Source organism: Schistosoma haematobium, chromosome 1 (assembly GCF_000699445.3).
Source record: "Schistosoma haematobium chromosome 1, whole genome shotgun sequence".
NCBI lineage: Eukaryota > Metazoa > Platyhelminthes > Trematoda > Strigeidida > Schistosomatidae > Schistosoma > Schistosoma haematobium.
The window spans coordinates 27,501,618-27,524,049 of NC_067196.1; the positions used below are offsets into that span (position 1 = coordinate 27,501,618).

General features: G+C 33.4%; 2 protein-coding genes across 4 annotated transcripts in view; one reads left to right on the forward strand and one right to left on the reverse strand.

Annotated features, from left to right (window-relative positions):
* Positions 1–640: 640 nt before the first annotated feature.
* On the reverse strand, positions 641–1,885 carry DERL2_1 (Derlin-2). Of its 2 annotated transcripts, XM_051214704.1 has the most exons (7): positions 1,825–1,885; positions 1,661–1,788; positions 1,558–1,623; positions 1,351–1,518; positions 1,124–1,319; positions 1,000–1,090; positions 852–954 (listed from the first exon to the last, which is right to left on the reverse strand). In XM_051214704.1, exons 2-7 carry the CDS (start codon positions 1,745–1,747, stop codon positions 858–860), a joined length of 705 nt encoding a protein of 234 aa, XP_051073596.1. In that variant the 5' UTR covers positions 1,748–1,788; positions 1,825–1,885; the 3' UTR covers positions 852–857. The 2 variants fall into 2 exon arrangements, with proteins under 2 accessions (XP_051073595.1, XP_051073596.1); XM_051214705.1 differs by lacking the exon at positions 1,825–1,885 and having other exon boundaries at positions 641–954; positions 1,124–1,623.
* Positions 1,886–1,893: 8 nt separating this feature from the next.
* The window catches only part of STX1A_1 (Syntaxin-1A), a gene marked incomplete at its 5' end in the record, with an annotated part of 32,643 nt that continues 12,104 nt past the window's right edge, over positions 1,894–22,432 (forward strand). Inside the window, 7 exons of one of the 2 annotated variants that reach the window (XM_051214694.1) lie at positions 1,894–1,966; positions 2,002–2,185; positions 2,222–2,400; positions 2,434–2,542; positions 4,804–4,877; positions 11,235–11,372; positions 12,866–12,976. In XM_051214694.1, coding sequence (XP_051073597.1) covers positions 2,329–2,400; positions 2,434–2,542; positions 4,804–4,877; positions 11,235–11,372; positions 12,866–12,976 — 504 coding nt within the window. Of the gene's footprint in view, positions 1,967–2,001; positions 2,186–2,221; positions 2,401–2,433; positions 2,543–4,803; positions 4,878–4,935; positions 8,794–11,234; positions 11,373–12,865; positions 12,977–22,432 lie in introns of those variants that run through there. The other variant, XM_051214695.1, reaches the window with a different exon arrangement.

The following is a 22,432-nucleotide window of genomic DNA, read 5'->3' on the forward strand; positions in this document are numbered from 1 at the left end:
CAAACACAAATCTTTCCTTCTGTTTGAAAGATGAGAGAGTACTACAACTCAACCATATGTGGAGTTCAGGTTTTTGTATCCAAATTTCAGCCAAATTTTGTGCGAGGGCTAACGATATTACATGCTTGTCCAAACTAACGTAGATGGAGTTGTACTCGAATTACGATCAAGAGGATAAAAGTCCAATGTCCTGACTACTAAGCCACTGCTTTATTGATACTGTCAAGCTCGCAGATATAGAGTTTAGTAAATACATTTAGGATTTTTCAGTATCGGCCGATTTTCTCTTATTTTTGCCAAAAATTATACAATAAACGGTAAAATATTCATATTCTTGCGTTCGCTGTGTGTATAAATATTTGTGTTAAGAATCAGATTCATTTTAAACGGAAAAAGATCGCACTACACAGCCAGAGGTCTGTCAATGTCTTTATCACGCTAATCCACTTTTTTTTCTCAAAGCAGATCTATGCCTCATCGTTTGTATTATTACTAATATCATCACTAAAGAATCTCTTGGATTTGGTAATTCCACCTCGCTGTAATGGTGCGATGTGACAATTTAGTTGATGTGCACATGTGCTGAAACATACATTGCGTATAACTGACTGTTATTCTTGAAAAATTCAAAACATTACTGTAATTGTTTTAAGTTTATAAAAAGTAGCAACAATGCGGTTTGATAATCTCAAAAGTGTAAGGCAGTCTTAATGAACATTTACAGACTGGCAAAACCATGCAATAAAAATAATAAGCCAAAGTAAATAATCAAGAGAAGAAACTTTACACAACCAAAACATATACTCAGGGGTATAAGAAAAAGATAAATTAGAAAACTATTTGTTATTACGGTGAGATTACTCCTGACCATTCCAATTAAAGCCACCAGGTCTTCCCACTTCTGGGAGAGGCTCATAAGCACGATTAATTTGTCGTCTATTAAACAAATATTTCCTAGTATTAGAAAAATACACGTCAGCATTAATTATTCAGGCCTACATAAATTCAGGCGTACGGAGTATTCGAAATCCATTCACTTGATTAGGATATACATCTTCGAGGAAATAATAAAGATGACCAACAAAAATACCTAAACAGTTAATAATGATGAAAACCTCCTTACCAATAAGATCAACCATCATATTATTCCCAAGAAGGAAAGAAAATGCAAAAAACACCCAGGGGAGGTATGGAGCATTTACTTCTATTATCCCGAATATGTTTAACCTCACTAATGGATTTCTTCTACTCCAGACGTAAACAAGCATCATTGTCAAGACATGACTGAGAAACAGCATGTTAACAAACAAGGCGATTATCTGAAAAAAAACTTAATGAAAGACACCCTACTATCGTGAGAGTTCCACAAAACAGAAACATCATGACAAAGTCAGCAGTTTTCGTACTGTACCACGTTTCTTCCAACATACGACAGTATCGATAAGCAAACAGGATATTGAAAAGAAAACTAAAATTGAATGATCCGAAGAAGCAAAACGATGTCACCAGCCTCCATAACTAAAAAAACGGCCATTAAAAATACGCGAGATTACAAACCTGAAAGTTATTCGCTATTAAAGACGGATTGAAATATAATTGAAAAGGAGAAATTAAGTTGAGTTGCTAAGTTGTAAAAATAACGACTGAAAAAGATGCTTACGACTGCAACTGTTAGTAGAAAACATGTTGATATGTATGCAGACGTAACAGGAGGAGTATTTGATATTTCTTGAGAGATTATATCCATCAGAATTTAGTAACGACGAGGCACAGTGATTAATAATGCCGCTTCATAATATTTAATTAAACTCACTATCTTACTACCTGTAACTTCAGTTTTTCATAAGGAGAAGTTCTGAAAATATTTTTAGTGACTGAGTTATTTTTGTTTTTATAAGCGCGGGAGATTTATTTTCAGGGCGGCCGCTTTTTAATGACGAAAGACTTAATAGGCGCTCTTCGGGCTGTAAGTGTGTAACATAGTTGTTATATGTCCCTCAGGCGCAACCTGAAGATGCAAATGACCTGCCCGACACTTCCTTGCCCCTTGATGGGTCTCAGTACATGAATGATTTTTTCTCTCAAGTCGAGGAAATTCGAAACTTGATTGAACGGGTTCAATCTCTTGTTGATAATGTAAAAAATAAACATAGTGACATACTTTCTTCGCCTAACCAAGACGAAGGTAGTTTTTAACTTTTTAATAGTCTTTGTGTTGCAGCTACGAAGGCTCAACTAGAAGATGCTATGGCTGAAATTAAGACAATCGCACACAAGGTGCGTGCGAAACTAAAGCGTAAGTGATCTCACTGTCTGTTATTTGCAGAAATGGAAATGAACATCGAGTATGATGAAAACTCTGACAGGACATCAGCGGATTTACGGATAAGAAAGACTCAGGTAGTTGTTCTGTGCCTCGCTCATCGTTTATAGTACTCCACAATTTCTCGGAACTTTATTGAAGTTATGACCGACTATAACAAAGCTCAAGTTGCTTTCAGAGACGCCTGCAAGAACCGAATAAAAAGACAAATGGAGATCGGTTAGTTTCATATTATATACTTATGTCCATGTCCATTGCGATACAAACATGCTTGTTTATTTATTTTTAAAGCACTAAAATTCTGTGTATGGACTTTAGTTCACTACACTCACGTGCTTCTATCATTTTCTCGAACTTTTGAAGATTTCATCATTTGTAGCTTTGACCAAATGAGTGAAAGTATTCTTAATTTTATTGTACAACTAAACTTGGTTTAAAATTACTTCTGAACCAGTTTAGTCATTTAATGTCAGACTGACCACAATTTAGATCCCTGATATGAATGCGTTTTATAAGCACGAATATCGTTAGCCTTCAAAAATGTAAATAGTTTGTTCTTGCTCCTGTAGATAGAGGTTAATACCGAACCTTAAAATCCTCATACCTTCTAGTTGCATTTTCGATTAATAGCACTAGCATCCTGACAACGCTTACTATACTCAATGTTTCTTTCTTTGTTTGATGACAGCCCATCTCTGTTTTTGCTTTATTTTCGAAATACTCAGAAAGATAATGTGGTATTTTGTTAGTGTTTCCTTTTTTTATTCTCAAGCAATAATGTCCTGTGAAGAAGCATGTTCTGGCTGTTCCACCCTATATATGATCCTAATATCCTTTATTCCACACGTTCTCTTCGTACTTAACATGTTATACGGATTTTCAAGTCTATTTAGTCTTTCTTTTCTGTTACACATTAGTACTTAATGCAAATTTGGACTTAATCTTTTCTCACATTTAAGATTGTCGAGTTACGTCACTTAGTTTCATTGGTCGGAACTTCATACGTAAAACGATATACTCCTCAACATTTGTATGATTAGTAGACGAAAAAACTAGTCTCGGGTATGTTGGTAGTCCTATTATACTTATCAATTGCCTCGTCAACTGTAAACAATTCATTGTGTGGCGCATATATATTGGCGCTCTCTTGTACCAATATTTATGTGTTCAAATAGAATAAAATAAACAATTCATTACTCCATGTATTGGTTTTTTCATTCATTTAATCTGTTTTCTCGTTATCTGCTGCGGTTGATTTTGTTACCCCTAGATCCACCTTCAACGAAATAGTTATTAGGTGTATATTCTAACCCTTACGTCATACATATCTGACCGTCCTAATGATTATTCCTTCAATGTCACACTGACAATCATTTTGTAGCAACAGTTAAAGTAAGCTTAGCATTGGGCCTTTCTACCAGTCTCACATGATCTTTCTGTCTCATGTATCCCAAGGTTTCACAAGATCTATGCAGTCACCTAACACTTGTTTCGTAAACCATATTCCGTTCATTTAGGACCAAAGTCCGATCGTCGTAACTTATCTGAAACCTTAGTTCCTATACCTTCTTTACATCTGATTCATGCACCCGAACAGCTCATTAAAAGATTTGCTTCCTCATTTTTATTCACTCGACTATCTCCTGAGTCCTTATTTCAACTATGCATGAGAGTTTATCATCAGTTATTTAATGATCCCCTTTTGAGTAAATCCTCGTGCATTGAAGTTTCGTTGATTACACACTGCCTTTACGTTTTGAGAGAACTAACAAAAGTTTATGAGTTAGAAACGAACTTTTTGTCCCTAAATTGAAGCGGAGGATTAGTGGTTGAATCATTTGACTACCAACCTTTAGTTACGTGTTTGAATCTTGCTCTGCCTAGTTCATTCCACGTAACTGATATTGTATCATCATACAACAAAAATATGTTCAGGGAGAAGTGCGAAAACTACTTGATTATTGAGTCACATTAAGATGGTTTCATATGATTAGTCCTCATTGACTCCAAATTATAAACGAAACGACTAATATATATGTTTTCATGATCATCAGTTACACTGAAGTTTCACTTCTTTTTAGTAGGCCGTTTTATACATTAAACCTGTTGGTAGTTTTTGAGTAGCTACCTATATCAACACACTTCTACATTCCGGCCACAACCTTTAGAACTAATTATGGTGTTCTAAAACGGAGATAATTATATGCAACGTCTTTTGTCGTTACATTTATTAAACCCATATTTTTACGTGAATTATAATAAACTAAATATAGGGACTTCTTGTCAAAACTCAAGAAGGCACCACCGTTGTGTATTGAATCCCAGTGAAGTACTGCAAATTAGTTTTTAATATGTGGTTGCGAACATATATATATATATATATATATATATATATATATATATAGACTAAATAAAGCAATTTTTTGTTTTACACAGTTTGTACTTTAGTTTTTTTAATGGGGAGTAACTTTTCATTTTAGCTGAGAGAAAGATTTCTAATGAAGAATTGGAGGATATGTTAGAATCTGGAAATCCTGCCATTTTTACACAAGAAGTTAGTTTGTTCGAATTTAGTTTATAACCAAACTTTATTATTCTGACCCACTTTATAGAAATGATATATGTACTTATATTACCAGTCCCTTTAATTGTCAAACATTATACTGATTACTCTATATTTCTCAAATTTTTTAATCCTACCAACCCATTTTGATAATAATCGACAGTCGTTTTAGTAATTCCTAAACTTTCCACAATCACATGCAGTTTTTTTTTACTAAAGCTGATATCTAGTGGGTCAATTGTCAGTATAGATGAACTCTTTTATAGTAAAGTAAAGCGCTAAGATAAGAAACGTTTTTGAGAATAATTTTTCATGTTTAAGGATAGTTAAGTTCTCAATAACATTTTACGAGACTTAACGTGTGACTTTGCATATCTTCAGTGATCACCGACAACTTTCGAACTACGTTTCATATCAAGCGATTATGCTCCACGTATTCATTGCGTCTTAAGCTCTGTTTGGGCAGCCAGTCGGTCAGTCACAACGTAGGACCTGGTATGTATTTACACTAGTTCAAGTTGCCATACCCTGTTAGCATAGAGAGATGAAATTGTCAGGCGAAACCCCAGAACAATAGTAGTAGTCTCCGTAGCAATAAGGAAAATTAGACATTGAAGCTAAAGATCAAGAGAAATTATATCAGAAGGGGTTTTGTAGATATTATAGTAATTTTAGAGGTTGAGATCATGAGCCAATTGAAGCTAGGCCACTGTTATAACTTGTGGCCTGTGTGCCCTGATAACATATAACGGGATGATACCACCAATTAGAGAGCAGTGAATTATCGATTGAATCAATCACGCATAAAACCCTTACGAGCAGTCTAGAGTACTTATCGGTCTTGCTTCCTGCCTAGCCCAGCCAGTTGAGTCTAGAACACCAACCTCAGCCTCTGCGATATGAATCATGTATTTCAAAAATACTGGGTTTATAAACCAACCAGATAGACCACATCATACCATAAAATAGGAAACAACATTTGTACAAGGCAGTCAAATATGGTTGTGAATAAGGGAGATAGTAATTGATAGATAGGGCATAACTCAAGAATGGTAAATCGTATGATAATAGTTCATAGGCCAAAACAAAGCTTATGATAAGAGGAACACGAATATGAACACTAGTCATTTAACAATTATACAATGAAAATATACTTATAGTATAAATGGATCTCAAAAGTTACCATTCATTATTCTTATGGGGATATAACAGCCACCATGTAAAGCTTGGAAGCACTGGACGGCCGTCTCTCCCTATTGTGGGACTCCTCAGCAGTGCGCAACCACTAAAGAAAAATATATGTTCGTGAATTAAAAACTAACGAAAGTTATGACGAATTTAGAATCTCAGAATCTGGGGGAAACCAAAGAATGGATGCACTTGCGCCATCTTAAACGATTTTAGCCATGTCATTCAAAGTCTCTAACCCTCTGTGTTCGGTATTCATTTCTGCTATTCTAAGGCTTCTGACTATCGTTCAAAATGTTCTAGAGATGATAAATAGTGCGACTCGGTAGTCAAGTACGATTCCTGGATGGTTTAACAGAAGTAAAACCGAGTTCAAATTGACAATTCAGTACTCAAATATTGAGTGTCTTAATCAATATGTTATCGCTCCACAGACTTAAATATTTATTTCTTTAGTTAAGATCCTTGATACTGCTAGTAGTTTTCTGTCGTATTAATTGTCATGGAATCATTTCAATTATGAAATTCTTACCGTAATACCGAACTTCGGGATTTTTTGTTCTATACTAATACATCGCTTTATGTACCAGTTAAGGTTACTAGCGAACGGTACGTGTAAAGTCCTTCGAGAACTAAAGAATTAAACAAGAGGATACTGAGGTGACGTGCTGATTTCATAGTTAAATCAATATTTGCCAGTCAACTGACGGAAAATTATGTATAGATGTGCCCTTCATAAAATTTATGGCTGGGATTTTTTGCGTGTACGGTTTAATATCTCATCGCTATCATTTTGCGCATAATATGTACGAAACTTTGACTGAATCCACTGAAATTGCTTTTTATTATAAACACCACTCTGAAACATAAATATTATAAATAAAGTAGTACTATCAAATTTAGAACTTCTTTTAATGTGGTACTATCTCTGTTTGGTTGTGCATATTATAAGTATGTACTTGTGTTTTCCGGAGTAAAATAGTCATTAAGAACAACTTTGCGATGGCAAAATTGGGGAGCGTATTTAAGTTTTTATCAAAAGTAAAAATTGTTGATTTATTCTTGATCCGATAGTAAAGCTAATTCTGTGAAATACTCATTAATTCGGTTAATGTGTTATTATTCCGACATCACCCCAACAGATGTTCTGTTGTACAATCATTACCAGTATTATCGGGGGCTTTCGCTTGGATTTATATCGTAAAAAATATTAAAAGTGGCTCAATAACCTCATTAGTTTTATTTGATGTTGAAAAATAATCACACTAAGTAGTCAATAATTAAGTGACTTCTAAATACAGATTGAAGAACCTAATTTTCCAGCATTTTCGTTCCGTATCATATAAACAAACAAATTATTTCTCATACAAAAAGCAAACAGTTCTCAGTCATCTGTAGATCGGAATTAGGTAACCGATGTCATCTGACAAAGGGCGTGACTTCAAAGTGATTCTTTAAAACAGCATTATAAGTTTCTGAACTGCACTTAATGCTCACTGTTCAAGTAACGTGAGTTATTATTGGTTGTTAGAAATAAAAAGTTTTGCCTGAAGATAAGTGTATAATTTACTGAAGTAATTCCCTCACTTGACTCACTGTTAAAAGATAATTTGGATGACATATTGTCCCAAAAAATCTTATTACAACATATAGGTCATCATTTAATTGGGTAAATTTGTGGGCTTTTTTATGTACCTGTTATAACAGACTTAAATCAACTGAAAAATCAGTAATAAAGAGGGGAGATTGATCTCAGAGGTTCACGCTCACACTTTCTAATGTTTGCAATAAGGATGATTAGCAAACTCACTAGTTACTAATCTGAAGAGGTATGCCTTCGAGTTTTAATGTAAGGTCGTCTGTCGATTCGGGATTGACTCAACTATTCCTCTGTGTTGTCAAATAGAACTGCTCTTTATAAAATGTGGGCCAAATACATACTTATGCACTAGATTTCAGTAAAATTTGGCTACATGCTATCCAATTTAATAAAAGTGTACAAAACTTGCAAAAATCTTTTTTTTTTCCACTGACTAGTCCATATGAAATAAAATATAAGTTGTACCAAAAGATGCGTAATTTATGCCACCCTAGGTGCTGATATGTAGTCTTTGTAGTGGTTAACTTTAACATCTTAGTAGATAATGTAAGTTTTGTATAGAGCCGCCTAGGTGGAGCTTTTGACATTTCACCAAATAGTGACGATGTCAGTCAGTTGTATTACAATGAATAACGACCCCAGGCTCGAAGGTTTTGTTCATCCTGACGACCTACACCAACATACTTGCAGTCACAAAAATATCACATAGCGTCCTCTGAAAAAAGTCAGTTTGACATTGTTGGTCGTTTCTTGTTTAACTTTGTCATTGACGTACTTTTAGAGATAACACTTTCCTCGTCTAGATTTCCAGGGGTTGAACTTCTACCGGGAGGTTCACTTGTTGACTTAGAATATGCTGATGACATAGTTCTATTTGGTGAAGACGCTGACAAAATGCAGAGTCTTCTGACCACTCTAAGCAACAATGCAAACATGTTCGGGATGCGATTCTCCCCCTCGAAATGTAAAATGTTGCTTCAGGATTGGATTGCATCGACACCCGAACTAATGATAGGGAGTGAAGTAGTTGAGCGTGTCGACTGCTTCACTTATCTTGGAAGTCTCATCAGCCCTTGTGGTCTGGTGTGTGACGAAATCACAGCATGGATACAGAAGGCTCGACTAGCTTTTGCCAACTTGCGTCATTTATGGCGTAGGCGAGATATCCGTCTATCAAGCAAACGACGTGTTTACTGCGCAGCAGTTGGTTCCGTCCTACTTTATGGCAGTGAAACGTGGCCAGTAAGAGTAGAGGATATTCGTAGGTTACTAGTATTCGATCATAGGTGTCTTCGAAACATTGTTCGTATATCCTGGGACCACCGACTAAGTGATGCAGTTGTTTGGAAACGGGTACTAGGTAAGGATGGCAAATCAATTGATGAAGTAGCAAAACTTCGTCATTTGAGGTGGCTGTGACGTGTTACGTCTGCCCCACCACCAACTGCCCCGACGAGCGATGTTTTATGGTGTAGGAGTAGGTTGGAAGAGGAAGCTAGGGACGGCCAGACCAAAACATACCACAAATCCATGAAGTCACTGACAAGTGGACTGAGTCATGTTGGTAGGTGTAGACTACCTGGTTGGGGACCGCGAGATGATAGCAACCGATGGTTAGAGACCCTGAATGACATGGCTCAAAATCGTTTGCAATGGCGCAGGTGCATACACTCTTTGTGTTCTCCCAAATTTTAATCTCCTGATTCCTCCTTGTCTCTTTTTTCTCTTCCTAAATTTATTTCACTGGATTATACTCTTTAAATAACATCTCCAAACCCTAATCTTCCCGATTACTGCTTGTACTCTTACTACCTCTACCACTACGGGATTTGAATCGACCACTACATCTCTGTGCTAATGTGATATAGCAACTCGAACTGATGTACGTACGTACGAAGTTCCGCGTTGTTACTGACTGACTGATTGTTGGTCGTTTTAAGACACATATGTGTTTCAACACATTGCTTTATACAAAGAAATAGATGTCTGGATCTCACCAAACATTAGAAAATAAAAATAAAAAACGTCATCTATTCCGTCTTAATGATGTAAATACCGAGGATACATTTGTACAAAATTAGCTAGGCAATTGATCGAAGAAGAGGATGATTTTTATTCCGAGTCTGGTGTAATGACATCATTAGCCGCAGTTAATAACTCAACCAAACGTAAGGAGGGACGTTAGCCTGTTTCGGCAGCTAAATTAGTCACTTATTAAAGCTCATCTTGATAGGTGCAGATCACTTCAATGTTTAAATGAAACTAATGCATAAACCGATAAGAAGTTTATACAATGACCATAAGCGATAAAATACCAAGTAAATGACCGATGGACGTTTATGCCAATGCACATATTATTTATGTTTGCTTGGATAAAGCCCATATGTATGAAAACTTAGAATTTTTTATTGTAACAAATGAAGTAAAGCTCAACCTCCAACATTCATTCTGCACATTTATGTTATTGGTTGAATAGTAGGATCAGTGATGTCGATTCGTTGATCTGGTTTTGTCGATATTATCAGTATGTTTCACAATTATTTTCCAGTTAGATTAGTCATTCTTATGGTCTTTAATAAGTATAATCTACATTTTTACTGACCGCTATTAGTGAGAACGTGCACTTCGCTTTTTATCATATGTCCAACTATGATATTGTTTAACTCTGTATCCTTAACTCGTAGGTAGTCATCGTCAACACTCACGAGTAACAGCTTACATTCATAAACGATGGTTTTTAATGGTTATTTGTTGCCGACCATTTAAATAACCCCTTGCAGATTACCATTTTAAATGTGAAGGTTAAGAATAAATCCAGTCTAAGGAAATCAATAATTCAGATAAATAAAAAAGTTGTTTAGTCCGCGTATCCTGGTTTTAGTTCTGAGACTCATTCCTTTCTTCAGGGATATTACTATAATCAATATGTGGAAGTTGTCACCCCACTTATATGAAGCAGCATACTCTGGATTTGGTAGCTGTAAGAAACAAGTGATTAATTAGATCTAAAGAATAAGAGAAAACACGTTTTCTATTTCATTTATTTTCACAAAAGTGAATCAGAGGTAAATGTCGGAGGTTACCTAATAAGGGTATAGGTTATTCTTCATTTGTAAGTTTAGCACAAATCCGACATCCTCCTGAAAATAGTCGTAGTTATGAATGCAAGTTTGGTGTTCATCTTGTTGTGCTAATGAGGTATGGCAACTTGAATCGGATGCATATATGTGTAGATGACTGGTTCCCAACAATCACATATGCCATTACTGCAACATCCACTCCTGTGCACGTTAGATAATAAATTAAACTGTGATTAGTGAATGATTCATTTGCCTGGTTCGTTTAGTTTATCCTTAAGAAGTATTTATTTACCCATTAGGATTGATTTCTTAATTCAGATTTATGGATATGTTTTCGTTTTGTCTTTCTTTCTGACTTAGAGTCTCATTTACTGATTATCTCTTTGATATGTATCTTTTCAAATAAAACTACTTTGTTGACCCTTTTCGATTTTCCATAAAGTCTGTTTTTGATTCTCATTTTTTTACCCACTGTTTCAGATCATGACGGATACTCAACAAGCAAAACAGTCTCTGGCAGATATTGAAGCTCGACATCAAGACATTATGAAACTCGAAAAGAGTATTAAGGAGTTACATGATATGTTCATGGATATGGCAATGCTTGTTGAAAGTCAGGTTGGTCATAAAGACTTTATTTCCAACTTCTTAATAATTTTACCAATCTTCTGGTCCTCCTGCTCACTGTCCTATAGCACTCGAACGTATCATTAATGATTCAAAATATACTAAAATCAACATTTTGTCAAATCGTAGTTATTTTTATAAGGGAGTTAAATTTATTATTTTTTTGCCCAACTGTTGTTTATTTAAGTTTATACTGACTTAACTTTAGATAGTTAGTCGCACACTTTTACAACTAAGTTCACGTAATCCTAAAACTTCCTACTCCACTTTTACTGGTCGTTAAATTTTTTAAATATTTAAAATTTTTTACTTACGTAATACTAGTGTACATCTTGGATGTTAATCGAATAAAACATTTGATGGTCTGTCTCTCGTTACAGACAATATTGATCTTTAAGAGAGTGACTTTATCCGACTCTATTATGTGATTATGTGTAAACGTATGCTTCCAAATAGTTGAGTTTTTCGTTACTTATTTTGATTAGCTTAGTTTCTACACACTCAGGTTCTAATGCTATCATATTTTATTTGAATCTAGTTGGTTAATCAAGTTACGTTGACTGCAACTCCCTTTCTTCAAAGTCTTATCGTGCTTTCTACTACTACAAAATATAAAATACTCGAACGTCACTGTTGAACTACTAGGTCTTAAATTGACTACTTTTTGGGGAAATTTTAACGAAAACGTCTACTTGACATATTCAAAATCATAGAATCTTTTACGGATCTACCAAGAATCTTTTAAAGATTTTCACCTAGTTTTCCTTCTTATATTACAGAGCTTCTTTTCTTCCAGTCTACTTAATATATACCAGAATAAATATTTTCCTTCGTACAAAATAAGTTATTTACTTTGATTTTTAACTAACTTCTCACTTATCATATAATTTACCTTACCCAAATCATAAATTACTTATTTACTGGTAATTAAGTTTTTAATTATAATGACTTTTAATCCTCTTTTTTTGAATTTCGCCTAACTAATTTAGTATATTGCAAAACAATTCACAAATCGAGTTATTGATTTTCAACTTCATTTATCTGATGCTTTCACCCTATGACCTCAATTTTTTTTAGATTCACTCTCGTGAATAAGCTTAACCTCTAATGTAGAAACATTATCGTAAAAGAGTTTAGTGGCTTTTTTGATAGAAAATTACTTACAATACAGTTGTGCGATTGTGTATGACTTTCTCATATTTGTAGCTGCGCATTTAAAAGTATCCTGACTAAACAAAGCATGGTAATTCTATTCGCATCCATAGGTTGGTACTCAGATTTGCATATTCAGTATGAAAATACACTGCTGATTAATTACTTTTTTAATTTAGAAATTTCATTTAAAAAAGAAAGTATTCATACGCTTAGCCCAAAACTAGCCAATCATAAAGTACATTATAAAATCACTACTCAGCCTTAGAAAATTCAGTCTCTTGTTGCCCATAAATATATACATAATCATAAATTATTAACTATTCTTTTAGGGCGAGATGATTGATCGAATTGAATACAACGTAGAACAAGCAGTGGATTATATTGAAAGTGCAAAGGCCGACACAAAGAAAGCTGTTAAATATCAAAGTTCAGCCCGGAAGGTAGGCACTGTCATCGGGTGCAAATTGTGTCCATTCCAAGTGTTTCTTCAATGTCGATCGATTCACGTTGTCTCTGCTTGATTGTGTTGTTATATTTTTAAATGTATAGCTATTTATTGTACCTGAATTTTATGGTGAATCTTTTATTGTTTTTTTTTTTAATTTCTGACTGTGATATTTCTCGATTTTTATATACTGTCACTTGTTAATATTGTCGTTGTTTTTGTTTTTAATGTCTTGTCTTAATGATCACTTATTTGTTGTAAAACGCTGTTGTTATTGTTGCTTTTATTGAGTAACTTTTACATTTGAAGAATTGTTTTATCTTGCCTTTTTCTAATGTTTTTAACTTGCATTTTAGACAGATTTTTTTTATTGAATGCATTTAAGAACTATTTTCATGATTATTTTCCTACATTTCTTAAACAAATATATTTGTTGAATATTATTTAGACAAGTTGGCTTGAACGTAGAAATGTAGTCTTTCAATCTATAATACTATTAGAATTCAGTTAATCGTGGATCGTATCTGGTGTTTGACATTTAATGTCAATCATACTTAAACTGTTCAAATTAGGTTTTGTGCTTGACACCTATCAATGATGTAGATGAGCTATTCTAAAAACTATTGTTAATGGGCTGGAATAAAAAAGTAACGGTCTCGTTTCTGCTCATTGATTATCATCAAGTTTTGCTCCGCATAATATCTAGCTTATTCAGTGTAGTGATTCTCACCATACTTTTCAAATAGTTCCTTTTTGGCGGAATTGTTATAGATGGTGTATATTTCCCGATTTCGACCGTCTTATTTTGTTTAGGTCTTATTACATAACGCACACTTTTCCGCAAACTAGTTCATTGTTTTTAATTATATTTAGCCCACAAAAGCTATCCGGTTAAAAACTAAGCTTGTTTACTCATACACCATTCGTACATTATTTGGCTGTTGACTAATTTAACAAAATCGCGTAAACAATTTTATGAGCTACTAGTTATGTTTCCCCGTGATTGTTTTGAATTTAGTTTTTATTTATGCAGTCAATAAGACAGGAGCAAAAGTTATCAGATCAGAGTCTCGCTGTTCCTGAATCTGTCTTGTAAAGGACTTCTGAACGTTTTGAGAATTGTTTGACAAAAACGTTTCATGAAGTTACTTTTCTCAAATGATTTAAACCCCACAACAGTCCCCTCCAGGTTTTTTCCGGTATTCAGAAATATTTTTTCAAGTGTTTTGTTGTTAAGCCCAAAGTTCGATCAATTAAAATTGTTGTGCAAATTACCTAGACTTAGGAGACCGTGGGTGGTGTGTACATTTATACTACTTGAACAACATATTTTATTATTTTTCCTTGACATTTTTGCGTTAAATACATTTTCTATTGTCTTTACCGAATACGCTCCCACAAAGGTTTAGTGTGTTAGTTGACTGGGATCATCAGGTGGCGTTTCCCTAGTAGCGTGAAATTCCACTCCATAATATCAGCTAACTTGGCTTGAAATTACTTCTGATCATATGGAAGCAAACCCTATTTTGGGTGCCCTGTCAATTAAGTATATTGAATACAGTTTTTATTTAAGAATTATAATCTGTGTAGTACTTTTTCTATTTCTAATGAACAACTTTGCAGACTCCACTAAAAATTTTGTTTAATTTATAAAATCCTTTTGTGTGTTACCTTCAGTCATCCATACTGAATTTTCCAACTATAAAAATAGGTCTTGTTATGATGACATTAGTACTCATTTTAGCTGAAAATAAAATTTTTTGAGAAACGATATTATTAATTTTACAAATCTCCACTATGCTATCAATTCCTTCATAATTTGGAATATCAGATAGCAGCAAAATAATGTTCTCGTGCTTTATTCAAAAACTGACCCCTAATGGAACTCTGTTAAAGTTCGAAAATAGCTTAATTTCAAACTAAAAATCAACTGGTTGATTATTTGCAGCACTTAGTAATTATAACATAAGTAGTTAAGGTATTGATTAATATTTCTTTAGTTTTTTTTATAGAATACCTCACAATTGTTTGTTAAAACGTTTTTCGAATCTGCAAGTCACTAGTCCACACGAAATAGGCAGCTTGGCTTACTGACAATATTTTCAGTATTATTTCAACTGAAATTTATAATATGTATCCTTGGTATAGTTCAGGACCGGTTTATATAATACTATAAAACAAACGACAATAATGTAACGAAATAAACCACTAGAAGTCCGAAAATAAAACTAATGACATGAAGTATTAAAAGCTTAATTTAATATACAAAAAATCAACGTGGATTTCGTTCATTTTAGAAGCACAGTAATAGACTACCTCTTAATCGCTACTAATTTCCTATTCTTGGTTATATCTCGTAGTATCTCAAAACACTAAGTTGTATAATCATTAACATCTAGCCCAGTAACTCACGATTATTTAAAAAATGATGGATCATTATCTCACTTCTTCATGCAGGCTGATCATGCCTGCTTACTAACAACACAAGTTGTGTATATTTATGTAAATGTGACAATTGTGTTCACTGACCGGAAGATATATCCATATTTTATTACTGACTATCAAATACACAACATAAGTTATTTTATCTGAAAATTTGCGATCAACTAAGAGTTTGATGCTTGTAATAATTTTATTTAGTTACCTCAACTATTGTGGTTTGGACGTAGTTGATTTCGATATTCACCCAGCCATTAATATGCTACTGATGTGGCTTTGGATTGATATCTTCAATTTCAGACATTAAGTTACGGTTTACATTACCAGTATTCTATCGCAGCTTTTTTCTTGTCCTAAATATTTTCCCCGAGGCGAAATAAGACTTCTCTCAGTCTAAATCAGTAATGTGGATTAACTGGACGGATAAACTTACATTCGTTGAATCGCTCTGGCCGTATGAAGTCCAGATCTCAGTAGCAGACACTCACTCATATCACAAGAAATACTGATGAAACATCTTGATACTCGCGAGGAATAGCGCTTGTAATGTGCAATGTATTTTGAAGGATTTTATTTCAAAATCACCTGGATCTAATGGATCAAATACATACTACCAAATGATACAAATTTCTGTTGGTCCAGAGTTGCAATATCCTGAAAAACCCGAGTTCTCATGCAGTAGTCGTTTAAGATTTCCTTTTTTAATGAAATAAACTAAAAAATCTGTCGATTAAAAACTTCTAACGGTCAAAAGCTCTTGTATTGTTGTGGGGAGGGGCCAGCTTCTGTTCATTTCAATACAGGATAAAATTATCGCTGTTCATAGTGAGAAATAATCAGTGTTTTGCTTTTTCTATTAGCCATTAATAACACGAGGAAAGGCACTGAAGAAATTTTCCCCATATGTTCCGTTTGGTAGCGTCATTGAGTAAATAACTACACAGTTAAAATTAACTATATTTTTTAAAACTAGTTGAATATTAATCTGTAGCTACTGGTCTGGGGTTGATGAATATCTTCATTGCATGATAGTCCCACTGCATTGACTGAATTGAGCAGGGAAGTTCGACAGTCAACTTTCAGTTTTGTAGGTGAGTAAATACTGCCCATCTTTGCTCTGTATACTATTAAGGTGTACTAATTATGATGAGACGATTCTTTACATTTTTAAAATTATCAATGCTTGTTCAGGTGATATTTTCCTCTTACGTTTATCATAATAAAACAGATAGAAGTCGAACGTCATTACCTTCATAGTTTTCGTTTTTCTCGATCACAATTTATCTCAATTCGTGTAGATTGTGTATTAATTGATATTTTAAACATGAGTTTAATTTCCGTAGGATATTTTCAATAAATTAAACAACTAATTTGCCCTGCAATATAGTTAGTTTCAGGTAGATGCTACTAATCTATCAGTTATTTGTTCTAGTGTAAATCTATATCATCTGTACTGATTCACAATACTGTACAGTTAGTTATATCTAAAGAATTGTAAACCCATGCAACATCTCAGAGACAACTAACTTTCATTATTTTTACCATACATCAAATTTATAAATAACATTTTGATTGGTTTGATGTGAAACAATACTAATTTATTGGTAAAAGACTGAAAAAGCGTCTACTGTTACTTGAAAAAGTTATGCCCACTTTCTTGGTGCCTTGTTAAGTTTATTGCTGTACCGTTCTCTATTTATCAGAAATTTATAAAATCCATGAGCTACACTTTTCAGTTTCGTTAACATTTAGGTGCTCCAGTGTTTTTCTCCATATATTTGACAATAGATAATCGCTGCTGCAATTTTTGATTTATGTGACTTAAAAATAGTAAATCTTGTAAAGTCATTTACCGCTTCCTACTCAAAAATTAGACAATATTAACTCAGCTTTATATTTTGAAGTCCGTTTATTTTCATTATGCTGTTGTGGAAATTGTTGAGTTTTGACTGAGGCCATGAGTAGATCAATGTTTGCGCGTGGGAACGAAGGTCTTGGGTTCAAATCCCGTGTGTCGGATTATGGACACGCACTGCTGAGGAGTTCCATACTAGAACGAAACAACCGTCCAGTGCTTCCAGGTTTTCAAAGGTGGTACAACAGTGGTCAATTCACGATCTCAATCTATTTTTTCTTCATATTTCACGTTTATTTGAAGCGTATTATCATCACCGAAATTCTCGTCAGTAACGTGTTAAGCAGTCTGTCAGTCATTGAATTTATTGTGGTGACAATACATTTTGACGTAAATCATCTTGTAAATGCTCACTGTAATGTCCTAAATGTTTCAGTTAAAGCAATATTTTTTTGAAATCATGAATCAGTCTAGTTTAGACAACCACTGAAAATTGGAAAGCATTGGACGGTCGATTCATCCTAGTCTGGAACTACTCAGCAGTGCGCTTCTACGGTCCCACAAACGTAAGTCGAATCCACGGCCTTTGGTTTCGCGCGCGAACCATAAAAATCTAGGCTATTGACTCGGGATCCAATGATGTACAAGTGTAACTTCGATCGATGCACGATATTTCACAATCAGTTTCCGTTATCTTTGGTGGGTACCTTCCTCATACTATTGCGTCTTATATCAAGACCGTTACTAGACGTCTTCCCTACTTAAATTGATAATTAGTATAATCACATAAGGTATAATACATTTTTTCATTACTCCTAATTGAAGTCTGCATTTGCACAAAATATTGTCCTTGATTATTCTATTTATGTTCGAAAGGCAGAATTTTTTCCCTTATCACACTCTATTGTCTAATATCTTGTGTTTATTTGTCACAGTAATTTTTATTTAATGTTCTAGAAATGAAAAAAAAATAAAAGGATTTTTCTGAAAAATGACTAGTAATTTGATTGAAGTGGCTGCATTTTCAGTCTGACCTCATTAGCGCAGTAGAACAATAAGGGAAGATATGGTAAAGCTGAAGGGATAGATAAAGAAAAATCAATCGGGATTTAACGTTAAACCCACTTTTCGATAAAATTTTACGATTTTAGTAACCGAGAATTATTTTGCTCTTGTTTTCTGTATTATTAGTTCTTTTTAGCTGCTATACTAATTTACACAATAGTGCTTTCCTATAGTTGCAATATTTGTTATATTGGATTGGCACTTTTCGTTTGAGATCATGTCAAACTAAAAGGATCGGTATAATTATTAGTTTTATTGATTGTTCTCGTTAATATTTGTTTACTTTTTTCAATATTTCTTCGTTAATTTCGTGCATTTTATATTTAATCAACTAGATCATCATAGATCACATTATTCTTCATGAATTCTGAACAAGACAAATTATCTCTTCTTAATAAAACAATTAACTGCTATTAAGAATATTCAAATTGTTGAATATGTGTTAGTATAAACAACAAAATATTTCAACAGTACCTATTAATAACTGTATTTCTAGATTGATTCTAAATTGATATTAAACTTATTGAATAATCATTGACAAAACTTCCTCTGAATATTACATAATCTTAAATTTAATTAAAAATAACTGGTTTCTAGTTTTGATTTATCGGATAGCTTAAATAAATTATATTTAAATTTATAGCAACTAATTTGAGAAACCGTTATATGAAGCGCTAATAAGAAATGATTTATTAGTATTATTAAACATTTTAAGTTGGTAGTAATATGTGAAATGACTGGGTTTATTGCACTTCCATCTAGTATAAATTGGTTTATTTACTATTAAATTTGATGAACAAATATAATTCTTCCCAAGATTTATCTGAGTATAAATAAATCAAGAACAAATATTGATGCGGAATAGTATGAATTCATAATATTTCGAAGTTTCTCGTCAGCTGCTTACAACCAAATATGTAATAGAATTTTACACTGAGATAAGAAATAGTGTGAAACAATTGACATAAATGAATGTAAATAACTGGAGTGACAAAGGTTTGCAATGATAACTGTATATATATATGCAAGAACAGATCAGAGGTTATTAGGTGTTCTAATCAAGGAAATATTAAGGATGGATGGTGTCTCTTATCACAATGTAAAATTCTATTACATATTTGGTTGTAAGCAGCTGACGAGAAACCTCGAAATATTATGAATTCATACTATTCTGCATCAATATTTGTTCTTGCTTTATTTAAATTCATAAAGGGAACTAATTGCATGAAATTTATTCGAGTAATCCAATTATCTTGTAACCTTTCTGTCAAATATTTTTTTTATTTTTAACGTATTACTTGTACCTGAATATTGGCAATTTTTTGCGCTCTTCTACTAGTTTTTTATTGTTCTATACTTATTTACCGTTTTGTATTCATTGTCAAAAAAGGCAGTTCATCAATTTTTTCTCGTGCTATATTTATGCTTCACTTAGTTTAATGTATTTAAGCCTTTCAACTTTTACGTACCTATTATATCATCCCTTAAATTTGTTACTCCATTAACCAATTAGTTAGAATGTATGATATTATCTGGCTGCCTAAGGTAGATACGATAATCGAACGTAAGATTTATTGGTTGGAAACCGTTCACTTAATCACTGTTCCTACTTCAATCCAGGCAAATATGTAGTATAATCAACTGTTTACAATGTGTGTGGCTGAAAGCTGAGTACACAAATTTGTACTTGGCAATTGAGTGATTGAGACAATTGTTACATGTCCCCTTAACACCACCTACCACGACACACTAGGTCTCCTGGTATAGGAATAAGTTAGAAGGAGCTGGAGACAGTCACATCAAGATGCAATCTCGGTCGATGAAGTTATTGACTGTGTGTCTGAGCTGCTTAAGAGAGTGCAGACTACTTGTTCGGGGTAACACGATCGTCGTAATGAATGGTTGGACATGTTGGATGAAATGGCTCAGAATGATTCATACTGACTTAGGCGCCTTGACTCATTTTCTTTCTTTACCTTTTACTTCTTATTCCGTAAGTTTATTCTTCTTGAATTATATTCCCCATAACTACCCATTTTTATCGCCATCGATACTATTACTACTTCCCTTATTCTGGTATTTTTTGCAATAATTTTATCTGGTAATGATTTAGTGTAGCAACTTAAACTGATGCATATGTAATACGTCCAACGTTGTTTATGACTGAATAACTGAATGATAAGTCAAAAATCATTACCACCTTTTTAAAATAATTCATTTGATTTCAGTCTATTAGACAGACTACTTTTAACAAAATGTAGAGATAAATATTTTATGTCAAGAATTACTTTCATGAATAAACATCAATTACAGAGTGCTTTCACAAAATATGAAAACCATACATTAAATACATAATTTGCACATCTTCCATCATTTGTCCTTTTCATGCTTCTTGACTCTTTCAATGATGTTGTTATTACAATTACTTTTTGCTTCCCTTTCTGTTCTTCCCAATTAAATCTTCTAGCATGCATTTCACTTTCAATTGGTGCTACATACTACTCGTATCTGTCAACCACGCGATTATTTACCCTTATCATTTGCGTATTTCCACTTACGTTGACTATCCAATACTAACTTATATCTTTAATCATATCATTTGTATATGATTAATTGGTCATTTACAGTTGACTATAGTTGAAATTGAATTATCTAAGGCAAAAATAATAGAACACAGTATTATTTTTTTTACTTCAATAAATGTCTATATAAAATGTGTTAAGTATACATTATAGTTTTAAAATAAGTATAATTCACCAAAATCACTTCAAAACGCTCTGTTCAATCATTTAATTAGAATATTACTAGTGTATTTTGAAATATTCATATTGCTTTATAAATTTTATTACAGTTAGCATTAGTATTTCTCTTAAATATGAAAAAATTTTAATAGTTGAGAACATGAGTCAGTTGAAGCTAGATCACCATGGGAAACCTGGAAGCACTGAACAGCCGTTTCGTCCTAGTATGGGGCTCCTCAGCAGTGCGCATCCACGATCCCGCACAATGGAAGATAGTCGCGCAATTTCGTGGATTGGTTGAGGTTAGACATTAACACCATTGGATGCCGGCTCAGTGGTCTAGTTGGTCAAGCGCCTGGCGCGAGATTGATAGGTCCTAGGTTCGAATCTCGCGGAGTGCGGGCTCGTGGATGCGCACTGCTGAGGAGTCCCATACTAGGACGAAACAGCCATCCAGTGCTTCCAGGTTTTCCATGGTGATCTAGCTTCAATTGACTTATGATTTCAATCAAAAACTTAACAATCTCCACAACCCCTAAACTGATATTTATTTGCTCACTTCAGTTGTGTATAGGTTAATTAATTAATGTGAACAGCGTAATATCTTACCTTTGTTTATGATGCAATCCATTTTACTGTAAATTTTTCTGTACTACCAGTATTAATTAGTCCACTCATCAGTATTCAATTAGTTACTGAACGATAAAAATAATAATTACCAAAATCTATCCTACTTCATATATTTTTTCCTCTTTAATAATCAACTAGAATCGCGTTACATTAGAAAAAAATTTTCTTGTTATTAACTATGACACACGTTTCATCTTATAATGTTATTCTTAAAAAAAATAAATACCCATACAGTCATAGATACACAAGTAGGTAGACAATTTGATTGATCAATTTTTCTATCTTCTTGTGTTACTCCTACTCATTATTTCTTTTTATGTTTGCAACGTAGAATTCAACATCACTTGTTGCTATCGATTTTGGTTTTCAATGCGTTTTTGGCAAAGACTGAATACTTTCTCTCTCTTCCTATATATATAATGCGGAAGTTACAATATTATTCAGTCATATCAGTGTCTAGAAATAAAATATCTATATTTGTCCGTTTCAAAAATTATCTATTTCAGTGATATTAATAAGGTCTAACTAATCAATTATTAAGCATATTAATCACTGAAAATCTCTATCTTATTTACTGTTATTTGACTTCCTTTGTTTAAGGATTAACATTGACCAACATTAATAAATTGTTTTATGTGTTGATTACATTTCAATTTGGTTATTGTGACTAGTATTATTGACTTTTTGTTGAAACAATGCATAGACTGAATGAGGATCATTG